The 20,147-nt window shown below is 42.1% G+C and overlaps 1 protein-coding gene across 4 annotated transcripts; it reads right to left on the bottom strand.

The window, feature by feature from the left end:
- Positions 1-614: 614 nt before the first annotated feature.
- Positions 615-12,968, bottom strand: si:ch211-234p6.5 (pleckstrin homology domain-containing family A member 4). Of its 4 annotated transcripts, none has more exons than XM_024006755.2 (19): positions 12,670-12,968; positions 10,275-10,347; positions 10,014-10,112; positions 9,695-9,767; positions 9,479-9,579; positions 9,229-9,347; positions 8,825-9,022; positions 8,345-8,660; positions 8,036-8,095; positions 5,996-6,145; positions 4,800-4,871; positions 4,400-4,480; positions 3,938-4,090; positions 3,669-3,767; positions 2,095-2,203; positions 1,827-1,912; positions 1,504-1,608; positions 1,283-1,373; positions 615-783 (listed from the first exon to the last, which is right to left on the bottom strand). In XM_024006755.2, exons 1-19 carry the CDS (start codon positions 12,708-12,710, stop codon positions 719-721), a joined length of 2,091 nt encoding a protein of 696 aa, XP_023862523.1. In that variant the 5' UTR covers positions 12,711-12,968; the 3' UTR covers positions 615-718. The 4 variants fall into 4 exon arrangements, with proteins under 4 accessions (XP_023862523.1, XP_023862525.1, XP_023862524.1 ...); XM_024006757.2 differs by lacking the exon at positions 12,670-12,968 and adding an exon at positions 10,881-10,965 and having other exon boundaries at positions 616-783; XM_024006756.2 differs by lacking the exon at positions 12,670-12,968 and adding an exon at positions 10,981-11,054 and having other exon boundaries at positions 617-783.
- Positions 12,969-20,147: the final 7,179 nt, after the last annotated feature.

Below are 20,147 nucleotides of genomic sequence, written 5' to 3'. Positions count from 1 at the left end.
GAGAGAGAGAGAGAGAGAGAGAGAGAGAGAGAGAGAGAGAGAGAGAGAGAGGAAAACTACAGCGAGAACCACAGAGCCGTGTGTCTCTGCTTCCCTCTGTTGACTGTCAGGGATATTGCAACATGCCCTAATTGTATGGAATCTGATCAAGACAATAAGAAAATGCAGTTTGGCATTTACTGAGATGACTCATGTGCTGAAGGAAGCTCTGCAGAGTTGTCACTAGCTGGCACAACCGCGAAGTCATACAATCTTATTTTAAACCTAACCTTAACCACAAGGTTTAAAATCATGGCGCTTGCAACGCCAGGGTTGAGGGTTTGAATCCAACAGGGGACCAACATGAAATAGTATGAAAAATGTGTACACTCACTACTGTAAGTCGTTCTGGATAAAAGCGTCTGCTAAATGACTAAAATGTAAATGTAAACCTTAACCACACTGCTAACCGTAATGTCTAACCTTATATTAAGACTAAAAAGATCATTTTTGTTTTCATGAATTTATCGATGTAGCCCATTTTGACTTGGCAGCTGGCACATCAAGCGTAAACCACCCAGTCCTACCTCCAGGGCAAAACTCATGACAATAAGAGTCAACTTGCTACCTTGTTTTTGAATTTGGCTTTGAATATATATTTTTTAACCTTTCAGTTACTGTATTCGTATTCCATCAAGTGATTTGCATTTGAAAAAGGTGCAGATGGTGGAGACGTAGATTAATTAGACAATCTTACTTTATTTGTGGTGTCTGGTGTGGACCATCTTGAACTAGACTGAGATTCTGTGGGTGACAGAGATCGAGGGAGTGAGGGAAAAGGAGTGTATAAGAAATAGTAATTGATAACATGAAGAAAACCTGACAAAGAAAATACAGTACAATGGACCACCATCAGAAGGGATGATTGTCTCCAAGGCAATTAAATAACCATTAAGTCTATGCTGCTGTTTGCCATAGTTATACCATACCGATACACTCTTAGAAAAAGGATTCCAAAAGTGTTCTTCGGCTAGTCCCCATAGGAGAACCCTTTTTGGTTCCAGGTAGAACCATTTTGGGTTCCAGGTATTACCCCTCTGTGGAAATGGTTCTACATAGAACCGAAAAGGCTTCTACCTGGAATTAAAAAAGGGTTCTTCAAAGGTGTTCTCCTATTGGGGACAGCCGAAGAACCCTTTTTAGGTTCTAGATAGCACCTTTTTTCCCCCTAAGAGTGTAGATAGGTAGTTCAAGTACTTGATAGTCATAGACATAGTCGTAAACCCCATATCATACTAGCTACCTGATGTCTCTCTCTGTGTCCTGTCACCATGGAGATCAGATTGGCTGTTTCCTCTTCTGTACAATGGATCTCCTGGGCCACCGTAAATGCCCTGGAGTACATACACAGAGATCCCGGAGGGAGTTTCCACTATTGCTAGATCTACAAAATGGAGTGCAAGTGCCCAATTTGGGACAAGGGTAGAAAATCCGGATGCAACCTATGTCTCTCTCTATACTCACCTCGTAATTCGGATCCGTCCACACATGCCCCTGGTCTCTTCCCTGATTGGTGTCTTGGAGCTCCTGGGGTAAAGGGGGGCGGGCCGGAGGCTCTGATTCCACCCCCTGACAAAATCATAAACATCATTAACCAATCAAAGCTTATTGTTTGGTATCATTACACCAACAGCGCCCGTATGAGAACATTGAATCATAAGCCTGATCCAATATCCCTTTGGATAAATTGACAGAGTGCAGAGACCCCACTCTGTATTGGTATCATTCCACAGCACTATAGTAACTTACTAGGACACTGGTATTGTAGTATGGTAGTCGTACTGTACCGTTGGCAATCCACTCGGCATCCTCTCTGTTGGAGATCCAGGGGTCCCCGGGTGGGAGGATGACTTCTGGAATACTCCTGTGGGAACTGAGAAAAGACACACACGAGGTGAAGAGAATAAGTTGATACAAGAGCCATACTGTACACGGTATCTCTATATATCTGCCTCTGGTTGCTCCCTCTTTCAATGTGTACATACCTTATTCATTCCTAAGCATGAGCAATATGAGGAAATGTTCAGACAAAGTAGGAGTGTTTCTGACAGTTACCTGTGTGCATCTGGAAGCCCAGCAGGACCCGGAAGTTATCCCTGTTGACCCTGAGTCCAGAGAGGATGTCGTCCATCATCCACAGCTCTCTCTGGGCCTGGGACTGCTCCTGAGGAGGGACAAGGGTGAGAGGAACTTTGGTTTTTCTACACAATTTAACAAAAACCATGGCCCTTCTAACCAGTTGTTTTTAGAACAACAAAAATGGCCACATTCATCAAGCTAGGTAAGATATCATTATTAAACATGTTTAATAATTAAGGTTTCTTCCTAGGTTCTGGCCTTTCTAGGGAGTTTTTCCCAGCGTTCTACATCTGCATTGCTTGCTGTTTGGGGTTTTAGGCTGGGTTTCTGTACAGCACTTTGTGACACCGGCTGATGTAAAAAGGGCTTCATAAATACATTTGATTGATTGATTGAAATTTGACAATATTAACAATGTCGATGATTGATGAAAGACCGAACTAGGTCAAACGTAATTCAAAGGCCAAATCAATTCTAATTAACCTCAAACCAAGTCTTTGAGTTGATTTGGTTCRTGCAACGTTGAACACGGTGAGCTTGCCCCTATCTATTTTTTTTGTCCCCAAGTTAGCCGTGGCTTTTGAAACAAAACAAAGCCGTGGATGACAGTTTTTTTTCCTGGCCCCATAGACTTCTTTCAGGGTACATGGGAAAATAGAAGTTGAAAAAAGTGACAATGACATTTTATTGGGTCCCTTCAAAAACACCCATTGAAACACCTTAGCCCTGGAACAACATGTAGGCTAGTTTCGTACCSTCAGCACATCGTCAAATAACGTGCTCAGAAGGAGGAGTTCTTGGCCGAGTCGTGTGATTTAGCCTGCATTTTGCGATGACGTCRGTCTATCAGGTTTAACAAGCATCTTTATTAGTGCTTTGATTGATAAGTACTTTTTAGGGATGGTGAGAACCAGRTGTGGCAGACCTTTCCAATGCTGCAGTACAGTACATTCCTCTGAATACTACGTGTTTTCTGTATTATGTCACTACCCTATTAACACRTATTAGTTTTTATGATAGTGATAAGATGGACCGTCACACTATTGTACTGTCTATTTTGGGACACATCGGTGGTATCCGAAACAATGTGTACAAATGTTTTGATGAAACKTTTTCAATCTGGCCTTATAAATAACACAAATATCTGTCTAATCAGGTTATGGCAAATTTCAGTCTGAATGAAGTTTTCTTTTGAAGTGACTGAAATGCATCAGACATGTGTTGGAAAGTTYAGGAAAGCAGARGGAAGATCATCAGGCAATYATTGTGTATTTCGTCTTTCYCAAAATGTYTGGTTTAAAWGCATGCTGGCGGTGCTTTTTGTATTACTGTGAAATAATAAAACTGGACGGGGACAAAAATTGAATTTCAGAATGTCGCGGGGACCCGTCAGGAATATACCTCATGTGGGTGAAACCGACCCTTATGGGTATGGGACACATTTTATGAGTTGCAGTGTACTAAATCCAATTCAAGAACATTGCAATAATATAAATGTTATAAGAGAACAAGAGAATCTGTGAAGTGTCACAAAASCGAGGAGTTTATACTTGTGGCATCCCGAAATTACAGACGTGCTGCAGGTGTGATCTGAACACAGACAGCTCGCTCTCCATCCTCTCATACTGGCTCCACACTCTATCCATTTCCTGTACCAAAAAAGTAAACAAATGTACTTCAATTAGGGGTTAAGAAATCAAGTTGACATTCATAATACGATCTTGCTGATGTGGATATCAATGAACATTTTTTGTTTAACACTAGTACATTATAAAATCATAAACAATTCGTTAAAAAAAAAAGGTATCAGCTCCATCACCAATGAGACGTCACACATCCTTGCTCGGATAGTGACCAGTTCTTCCTGGAGCAAAGCCTTCTGGGTGAGTGCTCCTTCCTGTCCTCGGAGTCCTTGCTTCCTCCACTCGTCCAGTTGCAGCCTGGTCATCTCTAAGGCGCACTGGACACTGTCCTATAAGAGAGGGAGAGATGGGAAGGGTGAAAAAGTTTGCACAATACATACCACACCGTCGTAATACACGGAAGGATTGTAGAAGCTTCCAAAGGTAGAAGTTTGGGGTGCGACAATAGGTGCTATAATGGAAAATGTCACCAGATTAAGCCATTGACTACACAGTCAAGTCAAAGTCAAGGTGAAGTCAAGACAAAGTGTGTGTGAAGTGTTGAGTGAATAACAACAATATGCACTATTGTTGTAGAGTAGAAAAGTGAGAACAATGTGTATGCTATGGACAGGCAACTGTAAGCTGAAGGGACTGACCTTGTCAACTTGTAGATGGGCCAGCTCTAGAGAGAGAGACTGGAGAAGCTTGTCACACCCACACAGTCTAGTCAGCACAGCCTAACACAATCAAAAAAACAGTTAATCAATCAAACACAGTTCAATATGGAGGGGGGGTGCTGAGGAATATTTTTTTACAACGGGATGGGGAGGTGCTGACGAGTTTTTTTCTCCACTAATACAGGAGTAATAAAGGCCTAGTTTACACATTTTGTGGACATACATTTAAAAAAAAAAAWGATTTATGATTCGTCAGCACCTCTACTCCCTGCGGCTATGGTTCAATTAGTGACAAAATACAATATAGAAATCAGTGAAACAATAAGAAGGATATATTGACTGCATTTCATTAAAGGGCACAAATACAAAATATTCTTACATCTGTTTCACTCTCAAGAGGCCTGATGGGTGGCGGCGTCTCTCTCTCTTTGAACAGCTCGGACTTGGAAGACTGTAAGCAGAGAGTTCATGACAGCTCATGACCTAACCAATTCGATTTTCATACTGATTTTGATACACTTCCTCCTATAACTCGAATGAAATCCCAAATCGCACAAGGTATCACGTATGAGTTCCTTGTGAATAATGGAATGTATGCGTGTACATTAGAAAGTGTACCCAAATGCGCTGACTTCCAGCTTGAATAACAGGGCATCTTAGGTGAAGAATATCCTTGTTTGTGTGTACGTGTTTGGGTTTGAATCAAGTTTGCTTGAGGGAGTGTTTTCTTTTTGTGTTTTGTAGAGCCATCGTCTCGTAATGCTACACAAAACATCGAAATATTTTAGAGACCAGATATACGTTCAGATATAGTATGTCTCTAAGTTCAATTATTATGAAATGACTTTGCCCATGAACTCCACCGTCATTGATACATGCTTTATAGTGCATGACAAAACAGGCTGTATGGCTACTGCCATTATTCTCCTTTGCAGAAATGCAATGGTGTTGAAACACACCCTTTGACCTCAACAGAGTGTAGTCGGCAATTCATTTCATAATCACCAACAGCACATTGATCTGAACACACGGAAGCTACGACAGCCTCATTTTGCCAAAATTGTAGCTAGCTACATGTGGCACGAACAACAGAAAACACATAATTGTCAAACAACGTATGTGACGAACAGAGATTGAGAAAATAGACAAATACAGAACGCAAAGGCTTTCACTAGACAAGACAGTTTACAGTTATTGGACTCACTCGCCAGTAGCTAGACAACAGGACGGACAAACGGCAAACATCTCTCTAGGATGCTAGCTGTTCCATAGACCTCTAGTAATTTCACGTAAACTAGCAAATGCGCAAAAATGGTATCCACTAGTTCATCTGACTCTGGGGAATATACAACTATCTCTTCAATAGTACTGAACATGTAAGTGTTCCCCTAAGTACGTGCAAGTCGAGTGTCATTATTGGTATAACTTATCAGCAGTGCAGGTACTAAATTACAAGTCTATGGTATATTGTCATCTAAAGTGCTACAGACAAAACACAACATTAGCAAGTAACAACATAAAAAGCGAGTCAAACACAGACCACAGACAGACAGACCACAGACAGACGGGTTGTACCATAGGTGGCGGTAGCAGACAGACAGACATATGGCTGCGATGGTGATGGTGGTGGTGATGGTGGTGGTGTGGGGGGTGAGGAACATGGGGATCTCTTGAAGATGGGGGTAAAGGGGGCAATAAGTCTGTTTTTCCCCCTGTGGAGTAGCTCTGAATAGAGAAACAGGGCAAAAATATATACAATACAATACGTAATTAAGAATATTGAGATATACAGGCAATATACAATAACATGGCTTATTATAGAAAGTCTATATGCTAATAATGATGGTTATACAAATAGGTTTTACAATCAAGTTATACAATTATTTTCCTGTAAATGCACTATGAGGAATTATAATGTTATTACAATTACATACTGTAGGTATGTTTTAACTCTCTGTGTACAGACAGTGTACAGTATATTCTATGTTGATGTACAGTGCATTCGGAAAGTATTCCGACCCCTTGACTTTTTCCACATTTTGTTACGTTACAGCCTTATTCTGAAATGAATTAAATACAATTTATTTCTCATCAATCTACACACAATACTCCATAATGACAAAGTAAAAACATGTTTTAGACATTTTTGCAAGTGTATTCAAAATTTTAAAAAGTGAAATATGACATTTACATAAGTATTCAGACACTTTACTCAATTGTGGAAGCAACTTTGGCAGCGATTACAGCCTTGAGTCTTCTTGGGTATGACACTACAAGCTTGGCAGACTTGTATTTGGGGATTTTCTCCCATTCTTCTCTGCAGATCCTCTCAAGCTCTGTCAGGTTGGATGGGGAGTGTCGCTGCACAGCTATTTTCAGGTCTCTCCAGAGATGTTTGATCGGGTTCAAGTCCGGGCTCTGGCTGGGCCACTCAAGGACATTCAGAGACTTGTCCCGAAGCCACTCCTGCATTGTCTTGGCTGTGTGCTTAGGGTCGTTGTCCTGTTGGAAGGTGAACCTTCTCCCCATTATGAGGTCCTGAGCGCTCTGGAGCAAGTTTTCATTAAGGATCTCTCTGTACTTTGCTCCAATTCATCTTTCCCTCAATTCTGACTAGTCTCCCAGTCCCTGACCCTGAAAAACATCCCCACAGCATGATGCTGCCACCACCATGCTTCACCGTAGGGATGGTGCCAGGTTTCCTCCAGATGTGATGCTTGGTATTCAGGCCAAAGATTTCAATCTTGGTTTCATCAGACTAGAGAATCTTGTTTCCAAGCGGGCTGTCATGTGCCTTTTACTGAGGATTGGCTTCCATCTGGCCACTCTACCATAAAGGCCTGATTGGTGGAGCGCTGCAGAGATGGTTGTCCTTCTGAAAGATTCTCCCATCTCCACAGAGGAACTCTGGAACACTGTCAATTGGCCATCGGGTTCTTGGTCACCTTCCTTACCAAGGCCCTTCTCCCCCGATTGCTCAGTTTGGCTGTGCGGCCAGCTCTAGGAAGAGTCTTGGTGGTTCCAAACTTCTTCCATTTAAGAATGATCGAGGCCACTGGGTTCTTGGGGACCTTCAATGCTGCAGAAATGTTTTAGTACCCTTCCCCAGATCTGTGCCTCAACACAATCCTGTCTTGGAGCTCTACGGACAATTCCTTCGACCTCATGGTAGTCAACTGTGGGACCTTATATAGACAGGTGTGTGCCTTTTCACATCATGTCCAATCAATTGAATTGACCACAGGTGGACWCCAATCAAGTTGTAGAAACATCTCAATGATGATCAATGGAAACAGGATGCACCTGAGCTCAATGTCGAGTCTCATAGCAAAGGGTCYGAAGACTTACGTAAATAAGGTATTTCTGTCTTTTATTTTTAATTACATTTGCAAACATTTCTAAAAACCTGTTTTCGCTTTGCCATTGTGGGGTATTGTGTGTAGACTGATGAGGATTTWATTTTTTGATTCAATCCATTTTAGAATAAGGCTGTAACGTAATAACATGTGGGAAAAGTCAAGGGGTTTGAATACRTCCCCAAATGCACTGTGTACCGTTCATAAGGAGATGACGCTCTGTTGTGCACGCTCTGTGTATAKTCATACTGTTTTGTACCTTTCCAAAAGCTCTTCGTCCGCTTGGAGTATGGTGGAGGGAGGAATATACAGGCGTGGGCTAGGGGGGAAAAAAGTCAACATGGAGATTGAGATAATTAAATAATTAAAAACCCAACCTTAATCCCAACCTTAATTAACTTCTTCTTTAATTATGTTATCTTGTCTATGTTTTAGTTTTACCTTGTAACAATAACACGCCACGGACTCATTGAATCCTTCTATTATTTGATTCTCCACCCGGCATCTAAACCTTTACAGGTGTCGTCGTAGAATAACACCACAAATCAATGAGTCGTGTCCTCCTCACCCTGTTGATTGTTTGCCATCTGTCAGTCCCTGGAGTGTGGGGGGCGGATTTAAACTCCATCTTGGGAGACACGGGGGCGTAACACATGGTCTGTGGCGTCATGGGAGGATCCTCCTGGGGTCGAATATCAACTCGCCCAACTGGTGTGTGGGGTCGCGATCCCAATTGACCTCTGGGGGTCAAAGAACCTGTCCCCATGAATTCTGTGGGCTTGGGTGGTGTGTTAGGACCAGAATGGAAGGGGAGGGAATCCTCATCTGTCCGGTCTCTCCTTCTGCTGCTAAATTCAATTGGGCTGGGTGTTCTGGGCGATGGGCTAAGTACACAAAATAGCACAGAATGCACAGAAGTCACCACCCCCCCCCTTAGACAATTCCCCCAGAACAATCGTGCGACTTTCTAAATGTGCTTGGTGACAGAGACAGTGGCAGGTGACAGATGTCTAGGCACTGAGGCTGCTTGCAAATCCTCCCGTTCTACCTTCGTCGTACGCTCCGCCTCCCTCTTGGTTCCGAATGTGGTGTCCCCATTCTCCCCCTGGCGACCTGACTTGGATTCCTCTGTGATGTGTTGGTGTGCGCGGCAGTACGGGGACCACGGAGAGAGGGGGAATGAGGGAGATCCACCGACTCACTGCTGCCACCTATCTGCGTGAAGTCCTGATAACTCGAGCAACGCCTGAGAGAACGGAGAAAAGGAAGGATAATACATTTATAATTTTTTAAATAAAAATTCCATAATGACTGGATTATATCCTCTTTATAATAAAATAAAATACAGTTCTAACTGAGTCCTGTGTTATTATTATTGTTATTATTACGTAAAGGTTTTATTTAAGGAAATCCAAAGATGAAGAAGTGTCCAATAGAGCTCTAYACAGGTACCTGCTGATGGAGCTGTCTGCTTCCATACAGGCGGACTGACTGAGTGCTCTGACCCAGCCCAGCATGTCCTCCTGAGTGTCTGCACTGAAGAAGTAGGAGCGCATTCCCTGGTGCACCACCTAATATCATATTATTACATTATTTTTACAGTGTACACAGACACATATACTGTGTATACAGTATAAAAACATACAGATACTGAACATAGAGTCGACATAGTGAAAAGTGGAACGTATACTRGGTTACTTACTTTGAAAGTGTTTTTTCTGTTCTTGCATTCTCGYGGTGTGCAGAAGAGAATGTTGTAGCTAGGTAGCGGGATGCTACCCAAAACAGATTCTTCTCTGCTGTCTGGAAGAGAACGAGTTGAGAGAGAAAAAGAGATGAGAGAAGCTGGAGAAAAAAGCTGGAGAAAACTGCACTATTTATGTCAGGTACACACACGACAACAGTATTCTTCGCTTGCCTTTGTAGTAGAATAAACAGTAGTTAGACAGGACAAACCACCTTCTCTTCCACAGTTTCAGCCCAGAGCTGTCCTACATGGGACGAAACATTTATAAGAATTACACGATTTACAATTCATAAGCATKTATGACAAGTAGAAACACGTTTTGAAGCAGCTATAAGCATGAATAAACATTAATAAGCATTCATGGATTATTCACGAGTTTTAACATAGTGTTACCGAAAGTCCGACGTCCACATTCAAAACAATGCCTGTTTAATTGCTACCGTGCAGTGATCAAAACGTGATCTAGGATGTTCTGTTTACTGAACAGTACCTTCTTATTGAGCCAACCTCTTATCACCACGGGGCAATTGGGGTCTCTCTTAGCCGCTCTACATCTCTTCCCAAACGTCTGCACCCTGTCATCACCGTCCTGTGAGAGTTTGAGAGAGGATCATTGATAGCTGTGCTGATAAAATAACCTCCGTAAATGTTGAGCGTCACGATGTTCAGTCGTGCCAATGAGCATTGAGCTTGTTAAACAAAAACGAAGCAAAGGTAGAGGTAGAGGTGGTTCAGGACAGGAGAGACAAACCTTGCTTCTGACGGGAAAAGAGGAGATTGTGACCACACTTGAGGCATGGCTCATTCTGTCCTGGTCCTCCATTCTGTGAGAAAGATACAGAGAGAGAGAGAGAGAGAGAGAGAGAGAAGAGAGAGAGAGAGGGAGAGAGAAGAGAGAGAGAGAAGAGAAGGAGAAGAAAAGAGGAAGAAGAGATGAGGGCGAGGAGAGGAGATAGGAAGGTAAACATTGATTAACAATTGTATGCACTTCAGTGTCCGTATGAACGATTTGCCATGAAAGAATGATACGTTGATGCCTAATTTTACATAGTCAATAGATGTACAGGTTCTCTTCACTAACTAAAAAAAGGCTAACTGTGATCATAACAGCAAGAGGCCCATAATGGTTTGTACTACACAGCTTTTCTATGAAGAGCTGACAGTGGCAATACCAACCAGAAGACACCAAGCAAGCACAAACACTGGTAAGTAACAAATCAACAGCTACAGTCAATGGCGATAAGTAGGCCTAAACTTGATTCTCAATAACAACGAGTGTACTCAACAGGGCTTGCCTCACCAGACCCAACCAACATTACCAACACACTACTRCATACAACTATACAACTATACAAACCAAACAGTGTGTTACTCCCATTCAATTMATTCCCATCAAAAAAACGATGTAATTTGCTCCCAAGTACAAAATGTATCATGTAACAAGCACATATCCATACCGAACTGTTATCCACTTTCTGTTCCTTATGAGGGGGGGTACCGTAGTGTACTTGCCCGACCCTTTTCCCCCCAACTCTCTCTCACAGAGTTCTATTCTGAGCCCTCACAGGCCCTGCCGTCCCATGGCGAAACTGACAGGTGACAGCTGCTTAGCCATGGTAGCAGGTGGGGTTCTGGGAGTGTGTGAAAATCAATATGGCGCAGAAAGCAAAGATGGTATGCGAGACATGCGAGGGGAGCGCAAAACGGCAGCACTAGACTGCACTGCTGAGGAGGACGGAAAAAGGGAATATAAAAAAAGGGTGGACAGGGGGATGGGGTTAACATGTTGAAGGCAAGGAAGCAGGAAGGGATGAAGTCATTGGAAATCCATCCGTTTTGTGTGTGTTCTRTTATGTCACTGTTACTGAATCCTGTTACTAGCTAGAAAGCTCCACAGCTACAGTCGTGGGAGACCCCAGTTATTCCGAATGGTAACATTATTAATCTACGCGACTATCAACAAACTACAATTGAGCGAGACATGGAGTAAGAGAAGACAACAAGAAGCCATTGTCAGGGATGATGGCCYGAGCCAACAAGGGTTTATGTGGGTGTAGTGAAATATTTGGAGAATCTCCTTCTGACCTGGTGGGGTCGCTTGCTAGCTTGGGGAACAGAAACGGAAAATGCTAAAGAGCGCTAGCGAAGACAAACAGAGTGTTTGTGTGCCACACAGAGCGGGCTTTGTAGCCTTGCGCTCAAGGAGCCCGGGAGCATCATGAGAACGCCGACAACGATTATGTTGAATAAATCACGCTAGGAAATCATCTCTTTCCATCTAAACACAATATCTCACTAACAGAGACGCTTGTATGCTGACAGTGTTCACCAATCGTAACCTTCAAACCTCAACACACTAGTGATGACCCTCTTAACTTATGACCATCTTATAATGGCCTTATTACCGGTAATGAGAGGAAAAAAATGGCTTTGGATGGCAGCATAATGTAGTATGACTCTGAAGCCTATCAAACAAACTAGTTTATGGCTAAACACAATTGTTACATATCAAGTGTTTTTCAGCTTCGCTCAAAATAAGTTCAGTACCATGGTCACAAATTTCAACCRCAAACAATGGGTCATATAAGGCCAACTATACAGTACATAACATTTCAAAACGCAGATGACCTTACTGGGAATTCATACAGAGTATGGATTACTTTATAAAAATACCAGTAGGAAACATATTGTAACACAATATCAATACAATAAGGGCATTGTAGATCAACCAGTGAATCACTTGATTTACTGAGAAAATTGCAAAAATCACGAGGAGTCACCTGTTTAGTCAACCAATGGATGCACAATAAATAAGGACAGGTGTTATCTGTCTAATCGACTGTTTATCATTTATCTATTGATATTACAATTACTAATATCCCACAATGAATCGTGCACTGTGGCTTTTGATCAAAATATAAATATGTTAATTAATAATAATAAAAGTTCATTTGGGTACATTTTAAGTTTGTCTTTTAGTTTTTTATAGTAAAGAAGCACCATACAACTGCTTTTGAAATTGAACTGAATTAAATATGACTAGTCCGGGGTTTTTTTTGTTGGTCAAATTAAGACTCAAAAGAGTTCTCAACATACCATCTCATATTAATTTCTCAATGAATCATAAAGATGCCATATTGCTGTACCTGACCAATCGTGTCTGCCTGCTGGCTGTCTCAACCTCCATTACTTGGCTCTAGTCCTGAGTCCTCACAGCATCTTCCCAGGGTTGGCTGCTCTGTCCTGGCTATCACAATCGCCTGTTGCCCCTTCAGTCACAACACTATCCTACTCTACTGTACTTCAATATCCTAATGTGGTAATCTCTCTTTCTATCTCTATCCCAAATGTTCTTCTGTGCTGGGTTAATCTGCACAATTTGTTCGGCAATCTACCTACGCTGTCCATTGACACTCAATCTGCCTTTCTTCCTTCTAACAGTGGGCTCTCTGTGTGCTCCCTCTTCCTCCCTCCTTCCTTTCCTCCCTCCCTCCCTGCCCTTGGCAGTCTCTCTCTTTCGCTGAGTGTGGGATTGTGACTTAGGCATTTTGAAAAAAACAGCTGTTCTCTCTCTTTCTTCCTCTCTGCCCTCYGTGACATTTTATTGCTATTCCCCAGTTGATCAGAATCTAGGTTTGTGCTAAGAAACKGGGGACACTGATGTGCACACTGTTAAAATGAAGTGTTTTGTAACAGTAAAACTAGTGGTCACTGAGCTGCCACCAAGGTGTTCTGAAACATGACATAGTATGACTTTTTTTTTTTTTTTTACATTTTATTTAACTTGGCAAGTTAGTTAAGAACAAATTCTTATTTACAATGACGGTCTGGGAACAGTGGGTTAAGTGCCTTGTTCAGGGGCAAAACGACAGATGTTTACCTTGTCAGCTCAGGGATGTGGGATTGCACAGCTGGGGCATTCAATCTAGCAAACTTTCGGTTACTGGCCCTACGCTCTAACCACTAGGCTACCTGCCACACTTAATCAAGAGTTGTGCAACACCTTGCAGAAGACTGAGAGCACTAACCTGGAAAAGGTTGAAAACGCTATTATGGTGTTTTTCGAATCCTGTTTTATGCAGAATTAGAGCCATTCTTTTTTGGCGTCGTTTCCTCTATCTAAAGCGCTTAAAACCCTTCTTCTGAAGTTTGCAAATACTGTAAATGGGAGTCCCTCTTTTTGTATATCCCCAGCTATTATATGGTGTGCTGTTAAACTTCTCATTGGTCATTCCAGAAGCTCAATATTATGTACAATATTATGTTCAAACAAAGGATACGAGAAAATATAGTTTTGTARAAATACGTTTGTCCAGCATAAAAATGTATGAATACAAAATCCGTTTTTCAAGACATTACTTTTTCAAATAGTTTATATTCTCTTTGCAAAATATCAAATGACAACAAAACGTTAACAGGGCTTTCACATTTTTATATTGATAAAGTAAGACGGTTCAAAAATCTGTAAGGCATTTATCATATTCATATTATTCAAAATCAAGGGACATATAATAATTAGGTGGGTGCTTACATTTGTCCTATTTCAMACATGTACAAGTGTGAATTTGACTTTTTTTGTTGCATATCCCACTTCCCCCTGAGACACCCTCGGAGAGTGGGGTCAGAGCCAGGGATCAACCATTATTGACAGCAAACCTGGAGAAATTAGGGTTACAGATGTTTCACCTAGCCGGCTCCAAACCGCTAGGCYACCTGCCACCCTTAATATGGCATTACATTTCACATTCATTGGGGGAAAAATACAGGMAATGACTGCTAATGTTAGCAGTAGCACTCTTAAAAAAACGTGTACAAAAATTCAGCCCGGAGTTCAATGCGATGCGATGGTACATGGAAGGTTGTTCAGATGCACAACTTCCGGACTTGTTTCCGTGCTGCTGTGCGGTTTGTTGATACTTTGCCACCTGCCAACCTTACGGTTTTTACTTTTCCATTTTTAATAACCGTTTCATATTTTTATTTTTCCCTCACTCTACTTTTTTCATTCAACTTTTTCACCCTTGGCGGTTTATATAGACATGGTTCTACAGGACCTCCACCGGCCGAAGTAAAGTAGTAACATTAACATTATGCCTTCTAATTGCAGTCGCTGTACTCATAATATACAGGAGAACTATCGCCTAATGGCGAGGATAGCCGCGCTGCAAGCCCAGCTTCAGACACAATCGTTAGGCAAGGGTAATGTAAGTGTAGGAAAGGATGAAACAGCGTCTGTGCCACCAGTAAGTAGTATAAATCCCCTCGCACAGTCCCCGCAGCCGGACAACTTTCTCATGGCTTCTGGAAGGAAATGCTGTSGCTCATTAAGCCGACAGAAACTTTCAACCGGTTCTCCCCTTTAAGCAACGAGTCTGAAGCCAAGTCTTCTCTGGTCTCTCCTCCACTCGTTACGGGGTCTGAGCCGCCGAAGCCTCCCACCATTAGCTCTGACAAATTGAAAACCCTAGTCATTGGCGACTCCATTACCCGCAGTATTAGATTTAAAAATAATCATCCAGCAATCATACACTGTTTACCAGGGGGCAGGGCTACCGACGTTAAGGCTAATCTGAAGATGCTGCTGGCTAAGGCTAAAACTGGCGAGTGTAGAGAGTATAGGGATATTGTTATCCACGTCGGCACCAACGATGTTAGGATGAAACAGTCAGAGGTCACCAAGCSCAACATAGCTTCAGCGTGTAAATCAGCTACAAAGATGTGTCGGCATCGAGTAATTGTCTCTGGTCCCCTCCCAGTTAGGGGGAGTGATGAGCTATACAGCAGTCTCACAACTCAATCGCTGGTTGAAAACTGTTTTCTGTCCATCCCAAAGATAGAATTTGTAGATAATTGGCCCGCATTCTGAGACTCACCCACAAACAGGACCCAGCCTGGCCTGCTGATGAGTGACGTACTCCATCCTAGCTGGAGGGGTGCTCTCATCTTATCTATGAACATAAACAGGGCTCTAACTCATCTAGCTCCATAATGAGATAGGGTGCAAGCCAGGCAGCAGGCTGTTCTGCCAGTTGAGTGGAGTCCGCTCAGCTATCCCCCATTGAGACAGTGTCTGTGCCTCGATCTAGGTTGGGCAAAACTAAACATGGAGGTGTTCGCTTTAGCAATCTCACCGGAATAAAGACCTCCTCCATTCCTGTCATTATTGAAAGAGATTGTGATATCTCACATCTCAAAATAGGGCTACTTAATGTCAGATCCCTCAATTCCAAGGCAGTTATAGTCAATGAACTAATCACTGATCATAATCTTGATGTGATTGGCCTGACTGAAACATGGCTTAAGCCTGATGAATTTACTGCGTTACATTTTTTMTTTTTTTMTTTAACCTTTATTTAACTAGGCAAGTCAGTTAAGAACAAATTCTTATTTACAATGACGGCCTACACCGGCCAAGCCCTAACCCAGACGACCCTGGGCCAATTGTGCGCCGCTGTATGAGACTCCCAATCACGGACAGTTGTGATACAGCCTGGAATCGAACCACGGTATGTAGTGACGCCTCAAGCACTGAGATGCAGTGCATTAGATCGCTGCGCCACTCAGGAGCCCAAATGAGGCCTCTCCTCCTGGTTACACTGGCCACCCCTCAGAGCCTGGTTCCTCTCTAGGTTTCTTCCTAGGTTCCTGCCTTTCTAGGGAGTTTTTCCTAGSCACCATGCTTCTACATCCGCATTTCTTGCTGTTTGGGGTTTTAGGCTGGGTTTCTGTATAGCACTTTGCGACATCGGGCTGGTGTAAAAAGGGCTTCATAAATTAATACATTTGATTGACTGATGATTGATTGAATCACAGTACAGTTAGATGATATGATTGACAGTTGACAGTTCAGTTGGCATTAGTCTGTCACCCTTATCTTGATTAGCTTTCGTAAGGATTGGCCAGCACGTGGGTAAATTAGTATCTATGTTTTTCTGAAGGGAGAGAGAAATGACTCTTATTATTACATCATTAAGTTTTGAACTGCTTTAATATTAATAAATTGCAATATGAATATATGTACAATGATTAAATATATCAATAGCAGTATGACAAATGCATACACATGAATGTCAAAAGTGGGATTCAATAACATGTGGTGTGGTAGGCTAGAGCAGACTAAACATATACTGTAACATATACACTATACAGTGCATTCAGAAACTATTCAGACCCCTTGACTTTTTCCACATTTTGTTACGTTACAGCCTTATTCTAAAACAGATTAAATCGTTTTTCCCCCTCATCAATCTACACACCATACCCCATAATGACAAAGCAAAAAAAAAAGTTTTTAGATGTAAAATAAATTAAAAAACTGAAATATCACATTTACATACATGTAAGTATTCAGACTCTTTACTCAGTACTTTGTTGAAGCACCTTTGGCAGCGATTACAGCCTAGAGTCTTCTTGGGTATGACGCTACAAGCTTGGCACACCTGTATTTGTGGAGTTTCTCCCATTCTTCTCTACAGATCCTCTCAAGCTCTGTCAGCTATTTTAAGGTCTCTCCAGAGATGTTCGATCGGGTTAAAGTTCAGGCTCTGACTGGGCCACTCAACAACATTCAGAGACTTGTCCCGAAGCCACTCCTGCGTTGTGTTGGCTGTGTGCTTAGGGTCGTTGTCCCGTTGGAAGGTGAACCTTCTCCCCAGTCTGAGGTCCTGAGCGCTCTGGAGCAGGTTTTCATCAAGGATCTCTCTGTACTTTGCTCCGTACATCTTKCCCTCRATCCTGACTAGTGTCGCAGTCCCTGCCGCTGAGAAACCACCATGCTTCACTGTATGGATGGTGCCAGGTTTCCTCCAGACGTGATGCTTGGCATTCAGGCCAAAGAGTTCAATCTTGGTTTCATCARACCACTCCAAGTGGGCTGTCATGTGCCTTTTACTGAGGATTGGCTTCCGTCTGGCCACTCTACCATAAAGGCCTGATTAGTGGAGCGCTACAGAGATGGTTGACCTTCTGGAAGTTTCTCCCATCTCCAAAGAGGAACTCTGGAGCTCTGTCAGAGTGATCATCGGGTTCTTGGTCACCTCCCTGACCAAGGCCCTTCTCCCCCGATTGCTCAGTTTGGCCGGGTGGCCAGCTCTAGCCTTTTCACGTGCGAGTTCCAAATATCTCTAACCGTCGCCCCTGCGTGAGTTTTTTCATGCGCGTGATGTCAGAATCCTCTCACTGTTCCAAAATGTGATTGTTACTTAACAYGACAGTTACCCACACTGCCCGCAAACCAAGGCGCGCTGCCTGCATATTATCAATAGGCTATGTTTCAACTTGTCAATTTCWAATTATTTTATAACAAGTTTTATTTTCTAACAACAGTTTGAATTGAGGTGTGTTCCACCTCCTCGTTAATTCGCACAAGACGTAGCCCATTTCACTCCTGTGGACAATTTATGTTTAAGGCTTTACTGAGCGGACAAACTTCTCTCTTCAATGTGAGCCCAAGCACTTCCCAAGTGTTTCCCCAGATCAAGGATGAAGACATTGCACATCTCTAGTCAGAACAGGCTTTGCACAAACGCTTCCCACAGCACATTTTCTGGCTTGCGCCCGCATTGCCTTCGTGGTTATTTGTCTTACAAATTGGACTTTGGACATGTGTGCGTTCCTATCAAAGTAAGTGGCTTATTTTCTGTATATCATGTTGTCGTTTCTGCTGTAGCACATCATATGTATGTATGGATCTGTATTTACTGTTTTAATAACATGTTTTCAAGTACTGGTGACAAATCATGCATTCCGGTTCTTGCATAGATTGTAATGAACACACGATTTGTGTAAAATACTTAAATATTGTACTGATTATGATGAGTTAATGTTAAGCTATTTGCCGGCTATGTGTGGCGACATGTTTGTTGACATCATACAAAGCATTCTGTTTGTCACGTTAGTGTCTGTCAGACCAAAGATGTTATAACGCTCGACTGACATATGATGCTTCAAGACAACTGTGAACTCKGAAAAATACTAGGTAAAATCATGACTTCAATGATCTTCAGGTCCGAAAGTCTGAGCTCTAGACCGAGGCCTGATTTCCCAAGTTGGAATTCTGAATTGGATGACCGTCTAATTTTTTCCCCAGAGATCCCAGTTGTCTTGAACACGGCATCAGAATGTAACTTTGGTACCTAAGGGTTGCCAGCTCAGACCCCCCTTTCCAGGGGGTTTATTTTTATTTAGCGTATAACCTTTTCTTGCGTTTGACCCCATTTATTGATAAATCCACCATCATAGTAGTATTTCCTGCATCATATCCCCCCACAATACCTTCCCCCATTTCTACCCACAGACTTGAAAACCCCCCACAAATTAAATGAACCCCCCCACAAAACCCCCTAAAATGGTTTCATCCCTGTTAAGCTTTTTTGCAACGGTAAGGCTAGGCAGTAGGCTTGTATTTGATGTGATGATCTGTGAGGTGAAAACATTATATTTGCTTTGTGATTGTCAAAAACGGTAAACGACTTGTCAAGTCATGTGCTCTGGTTTTTGTATACACTGTAACAAGTACATCAACGATTTGTAATATGCTGAAAAGTGGCTAAACTATGAGCGCAGTCATCTTTGACTGTTTATTTGTGTTTGTATAGTGAATTGCATTCTGGGATTAGGGAGTTTTTGCTTGTCAAACGTAAACAAACATGGCTGCCTTCATAAAGAATTTTAGCTGCTGTTAGCTTAGCTGACACTCATTTATTTTCTAAACAGCATTACATTAGTCTCTTGTGCTCACCAGATGTGGTACATTGTAAACTAGTCAAGCTGTTACATTGCTAACTTATGTGTCACGCCCTGACCTGATAGCTTTTTATGTCTCTATTTTGGGTTTGGTCAGGGTGTGATTTGGGTGAGCATTCTATGTTCTATTTTCTATGTTTTTGTATTTCTTTGTTTTGGCCGGGTATGGTTCTCAAYCAGGGACAGCTGTCTATCGTTGTCTCTGATTGGGAACCATACTTAGGTAGCCCTTTTCCCTCCTTTCTGTGTGGGAAGTTAACTTTGTTTGTGGCACATAGCCCTTAAGCTTCACGGTTGTTTTGTATTGCTTATTGTTTTTGTTGGCGTCACCTAAATAAAAGGAATATGTACGCTTACCACGCTGCACTTTGGTCCACTTCCTTTGACGGCCGTGACATTATGTTTTGTTTTTTTGTCAGCGCAACCTATTTTTTAGACTAGTTTATGGAATGAGTTTGGCTGTGGATGTGTTCCGTGTGATGCTTGGATGATGAAGTTCGATATTTATCTTTTACAATAAAAGGTCAAATTGAGGAATAAAGTTTAAGACCTTTATTTTCCATCAGTACCAAAAAATATTTCGATGCTGTTCAGAAAACAATGGTGTTTAGACCTGTTTGTTGTGTCATACGTTCTGTTGATACTGTTCCAATCACGTATTTGAGATCATACGCTGCAGGGACCACTCAACAATGATCACAAATATGTGATTGTATGAGTCAAAGGGCTAGGAAGAGTCTTGGTGGTTCCAAGCTTTTTCCATTTAACTATGATGTATGCTACTGTGTTCTTGGGGACCTTCAATATTTCTAAAAACCTGTTTTTGCTTTGTCTTTATGGGGTATTGTGTGCAGATTGATGAGTAAWTTTTTTTATTGAA

Source organism: Salvelinus sp. IW2-2015, linkage group LG18 (assembly GCF_002910315.2).
Source record: "Salvelinus sp. IW2-2015 linkage group LG18, ASM291031v2, whole genome shotgun sequence".
NCBI classification, from domain to species: Eukaryota; Metazoa; Chordata; class Actinopteri; order Salmoniformes; family Salmonidae; genus Salvelinus; species Salvelinus sp. IW2-2015.
Note: the sequence above shows the minus strand (reverse complement) of the source record. Positions and strands in the feature narration are given on the sequence as shown.